This window comes from Chrysochloris asiatica, unplaced genomic scaffold (assembly GCF_000296735.1).
Source record: "Chrysochloris asiatica unplaced genomic scaffold, ChrAsi1.0 scaffold00130, whole genome shotgun sequence".
Taxonomy (NCBI): Eukaryota; Metazoa; Chordata; class Mammalia; order Afrosoricida; family Chrysochloridae; genus Chrysochloris; species Chrysochloris asiatica.
The window spans coordinates 2,267,236-2,286,615 of NW_006408648.1; the positions used below are offsets into that span (position 1 = coordinate 2,267,236).

The 19,380-nt window shown below is 45.8% G+C and overlaps 1 protein-coding gene across 1 annotated transcript in view; it reads right to left on the reverse strand.

Annotated features, from left to right (window-relative positions):
* ADCY5 (adenylate cyclase 5) overlaps positions 1-19,380 on the reverse strand; it is a 244,580-nt gene that overhangs the window by 59,541 nt on the left and 165,659 nt on the right. The window contains exons 2-3 of the mRNA XM_006869426.1: positions 10,259-10,408; positions 5,016-5,137 (exon numbers count right to left, since the gene is read on the reverse strand). Of these exons, the coding sequence (XP_006869488.1) occupies positions 5,016-5,137; positions 10,259-10,408 (272 nt within the window). The remainder of the gene's footprint in view (positions 1-5,015; positions 5,138-10,258; positions 10,409-19,380) is intronic.

The window sequence follows — 19,380 nt, forward strand, 5'->3', positions numbered from 1 at the left end:
AGATGGATTGGCAAAGTGGCAGCACCAATGCACTCAAGTGTGGCTACAATTTTGAGAGATTGGCTCAGGACCGGGCAGTGTTTCATTCTGTTTTGCACAGGGGTCTCTATGAGTAGGTACCAACTCGATGGCATCTAACAACACTATACAGAGGAAGAAACTGAGGTTCAAAATGGCTCAATGCCTATAACTTGCCCAGTCACGTAGTCAGGAAACACCAGAGCTGGGACAACATGCAGAACTGACTAGCCCCGGAGTCCAGGCTTAAGTACTGCACAACCCTGGCTGTCTCAGAACCCAAAGCACATTTCCACGCTATGTTGTCACCCCCCACCTACTGCTCAATCCCCACTCCAGGCAAAGGTTCAACCACAAAGCAGAGATCAGAGTGTGCAATTTGTTTCCTTCAAAGGCTGCACCCAGTGTCATTAATGGAGCAGGGAAAGGGGCCCAGAAGGATATTTGCATATGATTGCTCATGGTTGGCCTCTGATGTATGTGGGGCTACCTCAATCCCTAGTGCTTTCAGAGTGGGAACTAGCTTTGTCCCCATGAAAATCTCAGCATCTTGGTCATGCTCTCCTTTCATCTCTTTCCTGATTGCTGTCATTGATCCTGAGCATGTCCTTCTGAGAACAGAAGTGCCCCCACCGTGCTGGAGTCTGACTCCTGCTGGGCAATGCTGGGACCACTCTGTCACTGAGGTACTGTTCTTCTACTGATGGGACCTGAAGTCCCTGACTGAGCGGGAAGGGAGGGGTGAGCCATTCCTGTGGTGATCACTGGAAGAGACTCAAGTCAGCCCTTCTAACCAGTCTCCTTTGCTGGAGGGCTGGGGGATTCAAGAGCCAGTGGCTGTGGGACTGGAAGTGAGATGGGAAAGAGAAGGGATGAAAGGGCAAGGAACTGGGCAGAGATGCAGATGTTCCAGATGTGGAGTGGCCACGCCAGGCTGAGAACCTGTGTCTTGAATTCTGGACTGTTTCTCATGCGTGAAGTTTCTGGATTCCCTTTGTGCTCTACTTGGTATTTTAGTGAAATCTGTACAAAGTCTGCTGTGCTAAGAGTGACCAAGGAAAGCACATTCTGCCTTTCCCGGCTCGGGACAATGCGGGGGTAACTGCGGGGGTGATGATAGAACCAAGAGATAAAATCCAGAAGGGAGAACTTAAGTGTTTGGAGCTGAGAATTAATGCAATGCACTGCAAGGTCAGGTTGAATTGCAAAGTTGGCGGTTCAAACTGACCGGCTGCTCCTCAGGAACCCTATATAGGGTCGCCATGAGTCTGAACCAACTCAATGGCACTTAACAACAATGCATTGGGATGACTTAGCAGGCCACTTCTTCTCACCTGAAACTTGGGCATCTGGGGTTTGTTCCAAAAGAACAAACTTTGTGGAGACTTCCAGATTTCAGGGTCACCATCAGATAGGAAAGGGCCCTCGTGGCTCCTCTCCAACACACAAACACACAGTCACACAGATACAAGAGCACATGCGGAGGCACATCTCTCTCCTCACTCCCCTCTTGGCCTAAGGGCTTCCTAAGTTTCCTCCCACAAGCTCTCAAAAGAAACTCCTTCTTCCTGTTGCTAAGCGCAGTTGAGTCATTCCGACTCATTGCAACGCAATATAAAGTTTCTGAGGAGCGGCTGTTCAGTTTGAACCACTTACCTTGCAGTCCAATGCTTTGTCCTACAGCACTCCAAATATTAACTGCCTAGGAGTCTTGGTGTGATGCTGCAGGATAATGCACTGGACCACAGGTCAGTTTGAACTGCAAAGTCGAAGGTTCAAACCCACCAGCTGCTCCTCGGAAACCCAATTCAGACGTGTTATGCATCAGAACCGACTCAAAGGCACTTAACAAGTTCAGCAAGGAGTCCTGGTGGCACAAGGGTTAAGTTAGTTCTCAGCTGCTATGTAAAAAATTGGCGGTTTGAGCCCACCAGCTGCTCCAGGGAAGAAAAGACCTGGTGATCTGCTCCTGAAATGTTGTTGTTGTATTTTTAGGTGCTGTCAAGTCAGTTCCAACTCATAGCAACACTCTGCACAACAGAATGAAACACCGCCTGGTCCTGAATCAGCCTTACAATTGCTGTTATGCTAGGCCCACTGCTACTGCCACTGTGATAATCCATCTCCATTGGGGTCTTTGTCTTTACTGCTGATCTTCTACTTTACCAAGCATGATATCCTGCTCCAGGAACTGGTCCCTCCTGAAACATCCAAAGACTGTGAGATGACGTTTTGCCATCCTCACTTTCAAGGAGCATTTTTTGGCTACACTTTGTCCAAGACTAATTTGTTTGTTCTCTAGGCAATCCATGATACTTTCAATATTCTTTGCCAACACCCAAAATCCTAAGAAATCTTACCAGCAGTTGAGTTGGAATGACTCAGTCGTGCCTAACAACAGCAACAGTAGTCGGACTAGGTAGAAATTCTGACACCAAAAGATTACTGTGGCAATTCTCCAACTTAACTATGGGATCTTGGAAAAGTTACTTAATCTCTGTGCCTCAGTTTACTCATCTACAAAATGTTGTGAGGATTAAATGACAGTATTGAGAATAGTGCCTGGGAAAGTGAACTCTGCATATGAGCTATTATCATTAATGATTGATTCTTTCGCCATCTGAGGACAGGGGCACATGTGAGGAAGAGAAACAGGGAAACTGATATGTTAGCGCTACCTCAAAAGGGTTCAAGTCCAGAAATCAATAGCCTCAGACCCCACTTCCCCCTCTGAGCTCAGCTCAGCTAGGCCTGCAGTCCCCACTTCCAAAAGCCCCCTGGACATGGAGATCCTGCCTGGGCAGCCGTCTTCCTGGGAGACTGAAGTTGCTGCTTTATCCCCATCACCCTGCTTTGGGGGAACTGGGAGACTCTTAACACCAATGACAAATCTGTATGGCAGGCACATTTTTCTGATGAACCCGAAGAAATCTGTCTACAAAAGGTTTAGAGTCTCTGCTTTGGAGAATGGATGGAGGGCACATAGGCAGAATGGAGGGTCTTGGATCCAAGAATACACTTGGGAACTGGGTGTTCTGCTAACTCCATGTGATAAAGACATTACCCACCTGCCAGCCACTCTGTGGGAGGAAGATGAGGCTTTCTGCTCCTGCAATGATTTAAAAAGAGACTCAGAAACCCTCTGCAGGGTCACTATGAATCAGAACCGGCTTGAAGGCACTTAACAACAACAACAACTATATGTATGTGTGTGTGTTTATATGTATATGTATATATATATAGAGAGAGAGAGAGAGAGAGAGAGAGAGAGAGAGAGAGAGAGTGTCCTGGTAATACAGCACTATAAGAACTGGATAACCACAAGATCAGTGGGTCAAACCCACCAGTTGCTCCTCGGAAACCCTATACAGGGTCATTATGAGTTAGAACCAACTCAACAGCATGTAAAAATCAGTAACAACATGAAGTTCTAGTAGCATAGTGGGTTACGAGTTGGGCTGCTAACCACAAGGTCCGCAGTTTGAATCTACCAGTCACCCTGTCAGGAGACAGATGAAGCTTTCTATTCCCATAAAGATATACTGCCTCAGAAATCCTACACAGGATGGCTATGAGTTGGAACTGATACCATGGCATATAACCACCATTATAGAGTCCTGGTGTGGCGCAGTGGGTTAATGCACTAGATAGACTACAAAGTTGGTTTGAGCTGCAAGGTCAGTGGTTCACCAGCCACTCCTTGGAAACCCTATATAGGTCATTATGGGTCAGAACCCATTATGGCACTTAACAAAACAATATACATATATACATATATATGGAGTCCTGGTGTGACACTGCTGATTAATGCGCTGGACTGCAAAGTTGATTTGAGCCGCAAGGTCAGCGGTTCAAGCTCACCATCCGTTCCTTGGAAACCCTATACAGGGTTGCTATGAGTCGAAATTTATCTGACGGCACTTTAGTATATGGAGCTCTGGTAGTGTACTGGTTACGAATCGGGCTGCTAACCTCAGGGTCAGCAGTTCGAAACTACCAGCTGTTCCGCGGGAGAAAGATAAGGCGTTCTGCTCCCGTAAAGATTTACAGCCTCGGAAACCCTGTACAGGGTCGCTATGAGTTGGAACCAACTCCATGGCACATAACAACAACAACATATATATAATATATAAAATTCTTGTTTACATTATTCCTTTTAATCCCTCTATTAAAATTTCAGCACAAGCCCTTAAAGGGCTGCAGGCCCAGGAAAAGTTGTCTGGGGAGAAAGTAGCTGTCTAGCAGACATGCACAGTGGCTCCTCTTCCGGGTGTGTGGGAGGATTATCGGTCTCTCCAGGAAGCCATGCTGGATGAAGGCCACTGTATCACTCCATGTCCCTGTGGACTCATAAGCAGATTTTGCACTCTATTAATCTACATCTGTTTGCATGTCCCTGCTGTCAGCGACTATGTCCAGGGAGACAGCAACATGCAGTTGAAAGTGTGGGCTCTGGAGGAGAGGGCAGACTTAGTGGCACAACCAGCTTTCCCGACTCCTGACAGGGTGACCTTGAGCAGGGGGTTTCAACCCTTCTAAGCTTGATCTGTCAATCAGGGATGCTGGCAGGATACCTACTTTGTTGGGCTGTCAGAAAGATTAGTGATAACCTGGGCAATGTCTGATATGATGCCTGGCACACACTGGCTTGGAAGGCACAGAAGCTGCTTGATGGTGATGAAGATTGTGATGAAGATGATGATGATGGTCATATTGAGGTCCCAAGTCTATGCTTCCTGTCTCCCTGCTTAGACCAGGAATTCCCTGAGATTGTTGCTTCTTCTTTTCTCCTCTTTCTTTCTCTATTTTCTCCTTGCAGCCTCCCCACCCCCGCCACAAAGAAAATTAAATCAGACTCAATGATAACTCATTCCGCAGACCTGAAAGGGTGGGAGAACCACCAGACCACCCTGTTGGAGTGAGGCATGATGCCTCGTGGTCCTCCTCTGGGGCTTAGTCCTCCCACCCTGCCCTGGCCCCAGCAGCCTCACCCCTACCTCACGTTGTCATGTTTCTGGATGTAAATCTTATGGAACATCATATCTTCTTGCTTGGCGTTGATGTCTGCTTTCATCTCCATGGCAACATGCCGGGGAAGGACAGACAGTAGAAGCCGCTCCTGGGGAGGAAAGCAGACTCTTTCGTCACAGTTCTCTTCCTCCCCGCACCTGTGCCCCCACAGACTTGTTTCTGTGGGTAACTGCCATCGAATTGGCCCTCAACTCATGGCAACCCCATACACAGAGTGAAATGCTTTCTGGTCCTGCGCCGAACCCATGATCATTTGGGGATCAGACCATTGCGGTCATAGGGTTTTCATCAACAATAGATCATCAGGCTTTTATTCCTATTTCATTTTATTCTGCATTTACCATTGAAGCCTGTTTAGTGTCATGGCAACACAAGTTTCCACCAACAGACATAAAGTGTATTGGCTGGGAATCAATCGTAGGTTTCCTACACAGAAGGTCAGAATTCTAACACTGGACTGCTGTCACTCCGCAGCGTGCTGGGCCTGGAAACCCTCTAAGGCTATCCTGAGAATCCTGGTCTCAGAGGTTGGAGTCCTGTCCCCAAGGCTCCCTAGTCACTCCAGGTGAACCTGTGTGCTACTGAGCACCCACCAGAGGTTCCAATCCTGGATGTGACCTTGGGCATATCACTGACCTTCTCTGAGCCTCAGTTTCCTCATGTATAGAACAGGAATGGGGTTGTCAAGAGCATTAAATGAGATTCAATCAGTCATCAAATATTTACTGAAGACCTACTATGTTCCATGCCACATGCTAGGTGTTTGGGGCTATAGTCATGAGAGGGACAGACATGTTGCTCCCCTCCCAAAGCTTCCAGTCTCATGGGGCCACAAGCAGGGGTACTTGACCCAGGCTGGGGAAAAAGTGGATGAAGCGAGAAGGCTGATCCCATTCCACACAGGTTGTATCAGTCAAGGGCAGGGAAAGCAAGCCGACTTTGAAAAACTGAGAGAGGTTCACATCTGCTAAAGGGGAGGTGGGAGAGATGCAGGAAGTGGGGTCACGCTGTGGAGGGCCACATCAGTCCTGTTACAGCGTCCGGGCTCCAAGATGTTCACTGGTCTCCCAGGTTGGCAGTCTCCATCTCTGCCCTCCACATGCTCTCATTCTCGAGTCCTCTCATCTCGAGCTGCCTCCACGTGCCTCCTCCTCATTATGACTTGGGCGTAGCCCTCGGCTGCTGCCTCCTCTCTTCCTACCCTGCACAAAGGTATCCCTTCCCTCTGTCCACTTTTCTGGAAGTAAATCCACTGCCACGGTTTCCACCATTATCTCTGCTCAGTCACCTCCCTTATTCCTGTATCTTTCCAGGGTTCTTTTTTTCCCCACTTCCCACCTGGATGTGCTGCCCACCATCCTCTGGACATCTCACCCCATGTCCACTCCCCAGAGGCTCTTCTCTTTGAGCTCTCTGCCCGCAATGGCCCCATTCTCCTGATCACCTCACCCAGGCAAATTTCTTCTACCTCTCAAAACTTTTCCACTGAGATTCATTCTTTTCCCTTCAGCCCCAGGGCCTGTCCGACACTGATGAAATGCTGATTATGAAACAGCTCTTGTATTTGTCCTATCTGCACCACATCCACCTCTGCTGCAGCTCTCTCCTCCTTCCCCATCCCATCACCCCGGTCAGACAGCCCCCCCTCAGGCCTTCTTGCTCCAATAAACACAACTTGTCATGTAATTTCTTCAAAGGTTCCTTGGCTCTTACCAACCATATTACCTGTGAATTCTTCAGGCTATCACCTGCACTCACTGAACCCTTTCTTCCTTATTTTCACCTCAACCCCTATTCCCTGATGCTCAACCCCAGACCCCCGCTACTCTCTTCTTACTAACATGTTGTATCTGACACATCCACCTTAGTGGTGAGCAGAGCTCTAGCTCCAAGAAGTGCCATCCAAGCCCTCTAACTGCCACCTCCCTGAGGCTCCTAAAGCCTCCATGAGGCTGGCTCATGCTGGCAACGCCTCCCCTGAATGGCTCTCAAATCCATCATTCCTTCCTCCCCAACAGGTCCAGGACAACTTTAGGTTCTACCTGGAAGACCCAGACAGCATCCAAATTAGTCTCCCTGTCTCCAAGCTTGCAGCCTCTGATCCACTCTCCACACTACAAGCAAGCAGAGTAGCTTTCCTGAAACACCCACTTGAAGAGTGACCTTTCTAAAACACACGCCTGACCACGCTGCTGCCCGGGCCCTTCTTAAAACCCCACACTGCAAGGAGCTGGAGTCTGGGGGGAGTCGTTGGGTGGTGCAAAGGGTTAACACACACGGCTGCTAACTGAAAGATTGGCAGTTTGAGTCCATTGAAGGGAGGAAAAGCAACCATTGAGCACCCTCTGAAGTACAGTTCTGTTCCGATGCACATGGGGACCCTCTGAATCAGAGTTGACTCATCAATTGGTACTGGTCTGGGATGCTTCCCGAAGCTTCCAGGATCAGCCCCTCACCCCTAAATGAACCTTGAGCCTTCTACAATCTTGCCCTTCCACATTCCTCCCCCAACACCTCCTAAAACGAAATCTACACTCCATCCTGCTCTGAACTTAGGGGGCTACAGATGTAGTGAACCATGGAAATTCCCCAATTTTCCAGTAATTTCTGTTGTTTTGGCACACTCAAGGCCCTCAACTGGGATCACCATCCTTATACATCGCTCCCAAGTTCCCTCAGGTTCAGCTCCTCTGGAAATCCTCTCTGAGGCAGCCAAGCCCCTGCCTGCCCTGTGCCTGGTCATCCAGTATTTCAGTGGCTGTTAACTGTGTGCCTCCCTTTCATGTGTGAAATGAGAGACCTCCAAGGACAGCCGCTGTGTCTTGTTCAGCTACACTGCCCAGAGCCTCCCGCCCAGGAAACATCAGTACAGCCATCGGTGAAGAATGTTGCTCTCTGTGGGTCTAGCCGGTCTCCCCCGTGGTCAGTAAACATGGCTATTAAAGGCCAGCTTGTATTTATTGAACTCTCAACAAATAGTTACTGGTGATGGAAGCATGAATGAAAGGCCAATTCTGTGAAAATATAGGACAATTGGGAGAAAGTGTACTACACATTGCTTAGATTCATGAGAGGCCTTCCTACGTTTATAACAACCTCTGGGGCTAAGGGCCAGGAAGTATGGGTAGAGGACAGCCAAGAGAGCAATTCTCAGTTCCCTCCTCCCATGAGGCATCTGGCAGCTTCCCCTGGGGCCCAAGAGCAGCTCTTTCTGCAGAGGGCAGGGAGAAGCCCAAGACTTTGCTGGACTCCAGCTGAGTGATGGGATGGCCTGTCCCCAGGAAGTAATCCTGTCTGTCTCAGCATCTTGGCCCTGAACATAGTACAACAAAAGTATTTTCTTCCCCAAATCCCTGTGGATTTGATGGGATGTTCAACCTGGCTGGGGCCAGAGCAAGTAAACTGTAAGGAACTATGAAGGGTTAATGTCTCCTGGAGCAGAGATGAGGCCCAGAGACACAGCTCCAGAAATGAGAGGAGAATACCCCGAAAACAGAAGGGAAGGAAGCCATTCTGACCTCAGGTGGGAATGCTGGGGGTAGGACCTGAAATGGATTAGGGACTTTTGAGGAAATGTACAGGTTTAGGGGCATGCGCCAAAAGTGAGGTAAGTTCAGCAAGAAAAGACACTGGGGGGACCCAGGGACACCTGCTCATTAGGGGTTTCAGCCAAGAGGATGTGACTCAAGAGTGCACTGAGGTCAGAAGAGCGAATGAGGAGAGCTAGGCCTTGAACTGGTCAGGATAAGCTAGGAAACTGGCAGGACATGGGAGCGGGAGGCCTGCAGAGACATTTCAGAGCTCTATGCCCTTGCTCAGCTGCATGGATGCCACGGCCCACCTCACTTAGAAGCATCCACGACAGTCAGAGATGTCCTCACATTGTAGTAAAACTGCGCTGGACTTGGGAGTTACAGTGTGCACTCCATGCTGACCAGGAGCCACAAGGACCACTCCCGTCTTGGCGGCTGTCTTCCCCATGCCTGCTCCCCATGCCTGCTCTTCTGTGTTTATATCTGTCATCAGGCTGACACAACGTGCTTGGTGCATAGTTGTTAGCTGCCACCAAGTTAGCCTCCAACCCAAGATGACCCATGCATAATGGGCTCAGACCACTGTGATCCACAAGATGTTCATTAGTAAATTTGTTAGAAGTCAATCACCAGACCTTTCTTCCTAATCTGTGTTAGTCTGGAAGTTCCAATGAAATCTCATCAGCTTCATAGTAACACACAAGCCTCCTCTGACAGATGGGAGGTGGCTGAACAGGAGGTGCATTGGCCAGGAATTGAATTTGGGTACACAGACTCCCTTCCTCAGAAATCCTATACAGGGTTGTTGCTGTGGGTAGGAACCATCTCAATGGCATTTAACAACAACAACATTTTTGAGGGGTTTGGAGAGTCTGTAATTCCCTGGGAGTCACTAACATAAAAGGGGAGGGAAGACATCCTGGTTTGGTATAACTGAATCTCAAAAGAGTCATGCCTGACTGTGTCCAGCAGAGTCTGACAACCTCCTATCTGGGGCTACTTGGCTCTATACTGCTTCAGAGTTCCCAGGAGTTCCATCTGCTTCACACAGGCGAGAAGACAGTGGTGTCCTGAACCTCCATACTGGAAGGTCCTTAGTCCTGTCCACCTAGCCACTAAGAGGAATAGACATGGACTCCCGTGATCTCTAGGGAAAAACCCGCCCAAGTCTGTGGCCTGTGAGAACAGGCTGCTTGCCCGGGTTCTCAAAGGACGAGGACCAGGGCAAGATGGGACCAGCTTCCTGTCTCTGTCTGATACAACCAGCTGAACCCCAGAGCTCTGAGAAGACAACTTGTTCCGACCTCCTCTCCTACTCCTTGTTCTCTCCCTGAGGAGTCAGTAGTCCCAGTTAGGAAACTGATCCCTCAGAGGCAGGTGGGTGGTGGACCCTGGAAGAGATGGAAGGAGGGGCCATCTCACATTCCAGCCTCCCAGGGCCTGGAGTGCTTGGCTTGTTTACTAACCACAGGGATACCTGAGGAAGCTACAGGCAGTGCTCAGAGAGAATGTCCATAGAGCCTGGAATGCTGGGCTCCCTCCAGGGGAAACATAGCCTTGGGGCTGGGCCTCACCCAGGGAGGTGGGGCCAGGCAGCTGAGGCTCAGATCTAGGGTCCCTTTCAGTTCTGTCGGGGTGGAGCGGGAGGGTCTGGGAAGGGCAACCTCACAACTCACCTGCTGCTGGTTCTCTCTCTGCGAGTGAAGTCGAGCCTGGATGCACTCCCGGGTTTCCTGGAAGGCCTGTCTCTGGGAAACCTCAGCCGGGTAGTGGGTACAGACACCCACGATGTTGGTGCAGGAGAAAATGAGGACATTGGAGACCAGCTGTAGAGGAAGAGACAGGACATGGATCTCAAGCATGGAGCTATGCCAGTCACTGGAGAACAACCCAACCCTCCCAGGGGCCCCAAAGAGTAGTCAACAGCTCCCAGTAAACAAATGCTGAGGACAGGTCACCCTCCACACAGCTGACTGCCAAGCACTTAAGTTAGGCTCCCTGAGGTCCTCAAAGCCCAGCGCTTAGCTTGCTTAGCTTGCTTCTGATAGGTACGGCTCCTAAAGACAACCAGTCATGAACATACATATGTCAAAGACAAAACCTATTGTTGTCAAGTCATTGCTGACACACAGTGACCACACAGGACAAGGCAGAACTGTCCCCCTAGGGTTACCAAGGTTTAAAATTAAGAAAGGTGTGGCCAGGGTTATATTTTTCACCACACCCTTATTCAATCTATATGTTGAGCAAATCATCTGTGAAGCTGGACTAGACTGTATAAAGAAGGCAGCATCAGGATTAGAGGAAGACTCAGAAACAACCTGCATTATGCACCTGGCACAACTTGCTTGCTCACAGTGAAGACTTGAAGCACTTACTGATGAAGATCAGTATGGGTTACACCTCAACATAAAGAAAATAAAAATATTCCCAACATAATGATAAATGGTACAAATATTCCAGTCATCAAGGATTTAAATTTTTCTTGGATCCATAATTAATGTCCATAGAAACAGCAGTTGAGAAATTAAACAAAATATTACATTGGGCAAATCTGCTGCAAAAGACCTTTTTAAGGTGTTAAAAAGTAAAGATGTCCCTTTGAGAACTAAGGTGTGCTTCACCCAAACCATGGTATTTTCAGTCTCTTCATATGCATGCTAATGTAGAAAACGAGTAAGAAAGACAAAAGAATTGATACCTTTGAATTATGGTATTGGTGAAAAAATATTGAAAGTGAACTGCCAGAATAACAAACAAATCTGTCTTGGAAGAAGTGCAGCCAGAATGCTCCTTGGAAGTCAGGATGGCAGGACTCATATACTCTAGACATGTTATCAGAAGGAACCAGTCCCTGAAGAATGACATCATGTCTGGTAAAGGATAGGGTCAGTGAAGAAGAGGAAGAACCCTACCAAGATGGACTGACCCAGTGGCTGCAACAATGGGTTCAAGGATAACAAGGATCATCAGGATAGAAGAGAACCAGGCAGTGTGTCACTCTGTTGTATACAGGATCACTGCCCCAACGAGATGGACTGACCCAGTGGCTGCAACAATGGGTTCAAGGATAACAATTGTGAGGACAGTGCAGGACTGGGCAGCATTTCATTCTGTTGTGCATAGGGTCGCTGTGAACTGGAACTGACTTGATGGCACCTAATAACTACAAACGATATGAGTCAGAACCGAATAGATGGTGTCTAACAACAATAGCAACAATCTTTATGGAAGTACACGGCCACATCTTTCTCCCGCAGAGCGGCTGGTGGGTTCGAACCACCAATCTTTCTGTTATCAACAGAGCACTAGCCATTGCACCACTAGGCGCCTTAAGAGCTAAAAGGCTAAGGGTACTGGTAATGCTGTGACAGACCTGATGTTGGAGATAGCAGGAAGGTTATATGAGGGTGGTGGGATTTCAGTTTTTGAAAGTGCCCAGCATAGGGCAAAGGGCTGTCCTTCTAGAGAAGGGCATTAACTTACTATTCCCCAGACATCAGCACCCATGAATTAGACACTTGCTGGTCACCCATGGTATACCCAGCACTATGCCAAATATCAGGGGAATAAAAGAAGAAGAAAGGGAATTTTTGCTTAGAGGACATTGATTTTATGTTAATAATAGTAAAATGATTTAGAAAAGGATGGTGAGCACGGTTGTACCATTTGCAGAATGTAATGACTGTTACTGAAATTGCTGAGATGGCATATGTTTTGTTATATCTCTCTTCAATACAATTTTTGAAAAAAAGAAGAAAGTGGTCTCAGCAGGGTCCAGTGTCCATAGCTGGCCTCATCTCTTTATCTCCCTCAGTTTCATTTTTTCTCTGCACCAACACCAAAGCTCCCTGATAACCCCCCACACCAGCTGGAGACTGTTCACCCTTTCCCCTTGCCTCCACACCCATCCCTTTCTCTGCGCTCACCAAGATGTGTGTGTGGAAAAATACTATGTCCCTGCAGGTCAGCAGAGACAAGGTTGGAATTCTTTTGAAAGGAATATTTACCGAAAAGCAGAGGAAAAACAATACATGCCACAACATAACTCACAAAAGCAACTTTACATAGCATATTTCATGTCTTAGTGAATTGATGTTCAATTAAACTTTCTCTTGGCAGGTTCAGCTTTTGTGGTACCCGGAGTCTACTCTGGTTCTTTCCTCGGAGCCAATAAAGACGCCAAGCATAGAGGCTTAGGTATCCAGTCTGCGGTGGATTTAAACTGCACCTCCATCAGTCTCTACCAAAACTTAATTCCTAATGCCATCCAATCCCAGAAAGGAGCCCAAGTCCAACCCTGCACCTAGCATCATGGCTCTTTTGGCCCTCTGGAGCCCTGTACTGGCCCTGAGTCCCCAGAATGAAGAAGGCACTTGTCCATTTGGATCCCACAGTCTTCCCCTGGGACTTCAGCCACCTAGCAGTGACCTGGAAGATGGCTGCTACTCTCTCTTCTTTCTAGTTGCCTTCAGGTTGACTCTGATGCATGACAACCCAGGTTTATCAGAGTAGAACTGTGCTCCACAGGGTTTCCAATGGCTGATATTTTGGGAAGTATGCCACTAGCTCTTTCTTCTGAGATGCCTCTAGGTGGACTTGAACTACCCAAATTTTAGTTAGCAGTGGGGCAAGTTAACCATTTATATCACCAGGGACTCTACTCCTCTAGGGGTCCCTTTGTCTCTGGAATCCAGAAGTTCTGTCCTTGATTCAGGCCTGCATTCTACCTGAAACCTTTTCCCAATCCAGCTTTGAGGTGGCTCTGACCTTCCCCCAGGTCATCAGCCAGTGTCTGGACCCAGAGGTCATGTGGGGTCCATGCAGATTGTGGGTGCATCTTTTCCTAGCAATTCCCTGTACCTGTCTGCTCTCTTTTTCGTCTCAAAGCCTCACTCTTTCCTTGGCTGCACACTAAGTGCACACTAAGTGAAGGATGCTCTGAGATCCCCCTCATGTGACAAAGATATTACACAGGTGCCTCCTCCTGTGTGTACCTTCAGGGAAGGGGTGTGTTCACATCACAACTCTACCAACTCAGCCATCTACTCCTGATGCCTAATAACTCCCACCACCTCCCACCTCAAACCCACCAAGCCCAGAATCCTCTCATTATCACTTTCTAATGTTCAGAAACTGTAAGCATATGCCATACAACATGCCAACTATTCATAACAAGGAAAGAAGACCTGTGCTCTACGGAAGTTCACAATTTAGTTGAGGAGATAAGCATAAAGGAGTCAGCAATAGGAAGTAGTAATTGATTCATCCCAAATAAGGGGTACAGACACCTTGGGTAGAGGCAGGGGAAGTGCTGGAGGGATGAGAAGAGATTTGAAAGCAGCCCGGGGAGTGTTGGACCTCTGACTTAGGAGCAAGCTGGCAGCATGGGAAAGATGACCCAGATGAGAGTAGCCCAGGAGACTCAGGCTAGGGATGCGCATGTCCCCAGGGTACTCTGAGTCCTTGAATAAGGAACCCAAGCTCCCTAATCTTCCAACACAAGTCCCCAAGAGGAGATGCAGCTGGAAAGGCTGGTAGGAGTCAGAGCAAAGGGGTGTGTGGTTATCAGGATGAGAATGCCAAGGGCAACCCCCACACAATGAGAGCCACAAACAACTATTGGGACAAAGTGTATTAGGATCAGCAGAAGGCTTCAGGAAGATTCATTCAGAGGGCAAAAGAAGGGGAGTAGGAGATGACTCAGGAGGTTGCCACAGAAGGTTGGAGCTGGGGGCTGGACAGGGCAGAAGGAAGACCTTTAAGACCAGAGGAGTGAAAAGTTCAGGAAGAAAACCACGGATTGCCGTATTAACCAATGCAGGAAACAGAAAGACAGATCCTAAGAACAGCTCTCTGGGGATCTCTGGGGCAGAGAGTGAGAAGAGGAAGTGGAGGCTGAAGGTGTAGACTACAGGGGATTCTTAAAGTTAGTCTAGTTAGGGGAGATCTGTTTGAAAAGAAAGGTTACCAGAGACAAAAAGAAAACAGCAGTAACAGCAGAAACTAAGGAGATAAGAGGATAGTTTCCAACGGGATTATGCATCAGAGACTACAAAATAACCACGTAGGGTTTATCCTTGTGTGGTGCAGTGAATTATTATTTGTTTCTGGTAGCCATTGTGGTGGTGGTGGTGGCGGTGGTACTGTGCTGACAGTCTTTGTAAATTCCCACCAAATGAGTTTTTTCCTGATAGGTCTGGGTAAAGAGAAGGTGGAGGAAGATGCTGATGGATATGATTCACTTATGAGTGAGTGTTAACAGGATTACAACCAAAAACACTTGGAAATCTAAGAATTGGTCAACGTTCCCATCCCGCTAGATTTAAAATGACTCATCTTAGAAGCAGGAAGGGGAATCTTATTATCATCAAAGAAGAGCCAGGAGTGGAGTCTGTCCTATGGATGCTGAGATCCCTGTGACATTAAAGAAGTGGCAGATGACCAGCAGCAGTAGAAACAGAGTGTTGGGCTTCCCAGACTATGGAGCAAGTAAAGTTGAGTAACTTTGGACAGGAGACTTGTTTGCAGAGTAGGGTGCCATCAGGCAGTTAATTAGGAAACTAGGTTTGTTGACACACAGAGTTAGAGCCAAGTGCCTTCAGGCTAAGGTTTATGGTGGAGTAGTGTGTCTTCTAGGCATTCATCAGCAGCCCTAATGTGTTTTGTAACATTGGCTGGGCAGAGAGAGGCTTGTGTGTAGGCATGGCTGAAGAGAGGTTGTCCTAACTAGAACAACTATGCCCTGAGCATTGCTGACCCTGAACTCAATGTAACCTGTGCACTTTACTATTAAACCCCATTACTGTGAGTATGGTGCCTGAGTCCTGTGTGGTCATCAATGAATTACTGAACCCAGATGAGGGGCAGAGAATGCTGTGGGAGGATGGATGGTACCTGGGAATGGATAGTTGGTTCAACTTCAAAAAATCAATCAAAGGACAAGGACACAGCCACAGAGGGCTAGAGCTGAGCGTGAAGCACAAGAACACCCAAACTTAAAGATAGTACCCATCTGACCTAGCCTCGATGGCTTCATAATCAGAACTCGACTAGAGTAAGATAAAAAAAACAATTTTTGATAAAGGAAACAAGTGCAAATTGCTACAATTTTATGAACTTGACCTGTACTTACAGATGTAGTAGAAATACCAACTGAGAGGGAAGGAGTCTTCACATCAATTATCAATCCTATCCCCTCTGTTACAAGGTAGATAGGGATGGGCAACTTAGACATTCGCTACCTAAAATGAGGAGGTGATAAAGGCAGGAAGTGACTGGCTTACAAGATTTCAAGAGGGAGTTTAGCTTAAGTGTACGGGGGGGAAGATAGAGTCCACACTAAATAGTTTTCATCTTGTCTAGATAGGTCTGGTGAAGAGATGGATTACGATTCTTATAATTCAATCTTATAATTCAATAGTGATTAATTGTTTTCATGACTAATTGCAACTGTCACAACTGTAAAGGTAAAAGTTTTGTAGCAAAAACGGGGGAGTAGTTTATCTCACATTCCAGAAATGATGACCCTAGGACCATCAAGGGAGAAGAGCACAAGTGGAATACGAGACCTTATCCAGAGAAGCAGCGACACCAGAGATGGAGGCAGAAATAAGGACATGGAGAGAGGGAGCAGCTGAGGACTCCAGACACATGGAAAGAGAAACACTGAGTGCTGGTGGCCAGGAGGAAGGCTTACAGAATGTGTCCTTTGGTGGTGTAAATTATTATATATTCCTGAGTGTTTTTCTGTACATTTACACACACACACACACACACACAAAACAAAACAAAACAAAACAAAAATAAACAGAGGGAATAAAAGCAAATATTGTTGAATGATGATGCACAGAGGAGATTGTAATCATTGCAATGAAATAATGGTGTAAAAACAATGTTCTCCCATGTAAACTATCACTCAATTCACAATAAAAACTTTTTAAAAAAATCAATTAATGTAATTCACCATATTAGCAAACTAAAAATTTAGAGACCTATCTACCATTTCAGTAGATACTGAAAAAGCAATTGACAAAATTCAACAACTATTCATGATTTAAAAAAGAAAGCTCAACAACTCAGGAATAGAAGGGAAGTTCCTCAATCTGATTAACGATATATACAAAATACTATAGTTAACATTATACTTAATGGTGAAAGACTGGGTGACTTTCCTAAGATCAGGAACAAGTAAGGTATCCCTTATCATCACTCCTCTTCACCATCACACTGGATGTCCTAGACAATGCAATAAGACACACACAAAAAAAGAAAGAGAGTGAGAGATAGAGAAAGGAAGGAAGGAAGGAAGGAAGGACAGAAAGAAGGAAGGAAGGAAGGAAGGAAAGAAGGAAGGAAGGAAGGAAGGAAAGAGAGGGAAGGAGGGAGGAAGGAAGGAAGGAAGAAAATAAAGCATGGAGATTGAAAAGAAAGGGAAAGAAACTTAAAAACTGTCCCTATTTGCAGATGAAGGAGTTCTGGTAGCGCAGTAGTTACAAATCGGGCTGCTAATCTCATGGTCAACAGTTCGAAAATTACAGCAGTTTGAAAATACCAGCAGTTTCTCAGGAGACAGACGAGGCTTTCTGCTCCTGTGAAGATTTGCAGCCTCGGAAACTCTATACAGGGTTTCTATGAGTCAGAATCAACTCCCTGGCACACAACCACCACCACCATTGGTAGATGACATTATTTTCTATGTAGAAAATTCCAAAGAATCTACAAAAGAGCTCCGAGAATTAAAAAGCACAGTTGTAAGATACAAGATTAATATATAGAAAGCAATTGTACTTCTAAATACTAGTGAACAATTCGAATTTTAAATTTTAAAAAGTATCATTTACTTTTTTAGCACACACAAAAAATAATAAAATACCTATGCATAAATTTAAATAAATACAAGATCGGTTCACTGCAAAATACAAAATACTAACAGAAGACATTTTTTAAAAGAGTCAAATAAATGGAAAGATATGCTCTTGTATTGGGAATACTGTTAAAACACTAAATCTTTTCAAACCAATCTATAGATGCAATACAACTGCAAACAAGATCCAAGCAGGGTGCCGTTTGTAGAAATTGACAAGGGAGTCTAAAATTGATACTAAAAGGCAGAACAACTAAGTAGCCAAAACAATTTTCAAAAAGAATCATGTTGGAAGACTCATACTACCCAATTTCGAGATTTATTATGAAGCCACAATAATTAAGACAGTGTGGTACAAGCATAAGAATAGATGTCCGGCACTTTCTCCCAAATAACACGTGCCTTCTATGTTTGTTTGCCAACTGCTCCCACCCCAACAGGGATATTTTCCCAAGCACTGCTATGCCAATTAAAAAACAAACAAAACAAAAACTTAACATAAATACTTTCAGGACTGGTAGGGTGAGGTGGGGAGCAGAAGCAGTTGACAAACAAGCAAAGAAGGCACGTGTTGGCAAAAAAATATAGTAAAACTCAATGTAATACAATTGGAAGTCTAGAAAGAAAATCTTACCTTTATGGTCAATAGATTTTTGACAAGCATACCAAGATAATCCAATAGAGAAATCCAATGGAGAAAATAGTAGTCTTTGCAACTAACAGTGCTAGGATAACAGAAGAATTCATTCCTACTCAACATCAAGTTGACTCTGACTCCGAGCAACACTGTACGACCCAGTGGACTCCATAGGGTTTCCAAGACTGAATCTTTACAAAAGGAGAGCGCCACATCTTTCTCCTGAGGAGTGGCTGGTGAGCTGGAACTGTCATCCAATGCCTAACCCACCATGCTACTAGGGCCATACGTAAAAGACAGAAGTTGAACTCCTACCTTATCCCATATAACAAGGTCTCGAAGTGGATCAGAGCCTAAATATGAGAGCTAAAACTACACAAGTCTTAGGCGAAAACAGGAGTGACCTTTATGACTAGGTTATGGTTTCTTAGATATGATACCAAAATATCAGTGACAACATATAAAAAATAGATATATTGAAGTTTATCATCAAAGTTAACAACTTTTGTGTGTTACTGATGTCAGGATACTGATGTCAGAAAACATTGACAAATTATATGAGGAGGCTTAAAAAAGTTTGTGGGAAAATGGAATTGAAAAGTAATGGAATTTTTCAATTAAAAAACATTAACTTTTTGAAGTTCCCTTTATATCATGGTAGTGTAGTGGTTATGAATCGGGCTGCAAACCTCAAGGTCAGCAGTTTGAAACTACCAGCTGTTCCATGGGAGAAACATGAGGCTTTCTGCTCCAGTAAAGATTTACAGTATCATACAGGGTCGCTATGGGTTGGTACCAACTTCACAGCACACATAACCACCACCACGACCTATATCATACATATCCTTAGTTTTGACAAATGTATATTAAATAGAGAAAGGTCTTTTCAACAAATGGTGCTAGAACAATTGGATAACCACATGATAGAAATAAACTCACAAAATATATAAAAATCAACTCAAGATGGTTCCTAGGCCAACATGCAAAATCTAAAATTGCAAAGCTTCCCAGAAGAAAACACAGAGCTTTGGATTAAGTGATGATTTCTTAGTTACAATAATGAAAGCATAATCCATCAAAGAAAAATGATGATAAACTCAGTATTATTAAAATTAAGAAATATGCTTTTCAAAAGACTATTGGGATAGAGAACAAACAAGATGGCGGATCGGGTGGATGTATAGCAGAGAGCTCCACCAACAACAACACAGAATACCCAACCAAGCAGGCTCAGGGGATGGTCCCAGAACTCTGAACCACATATAAAGGAATACTTAGAAGGTTGGAGGACTCAC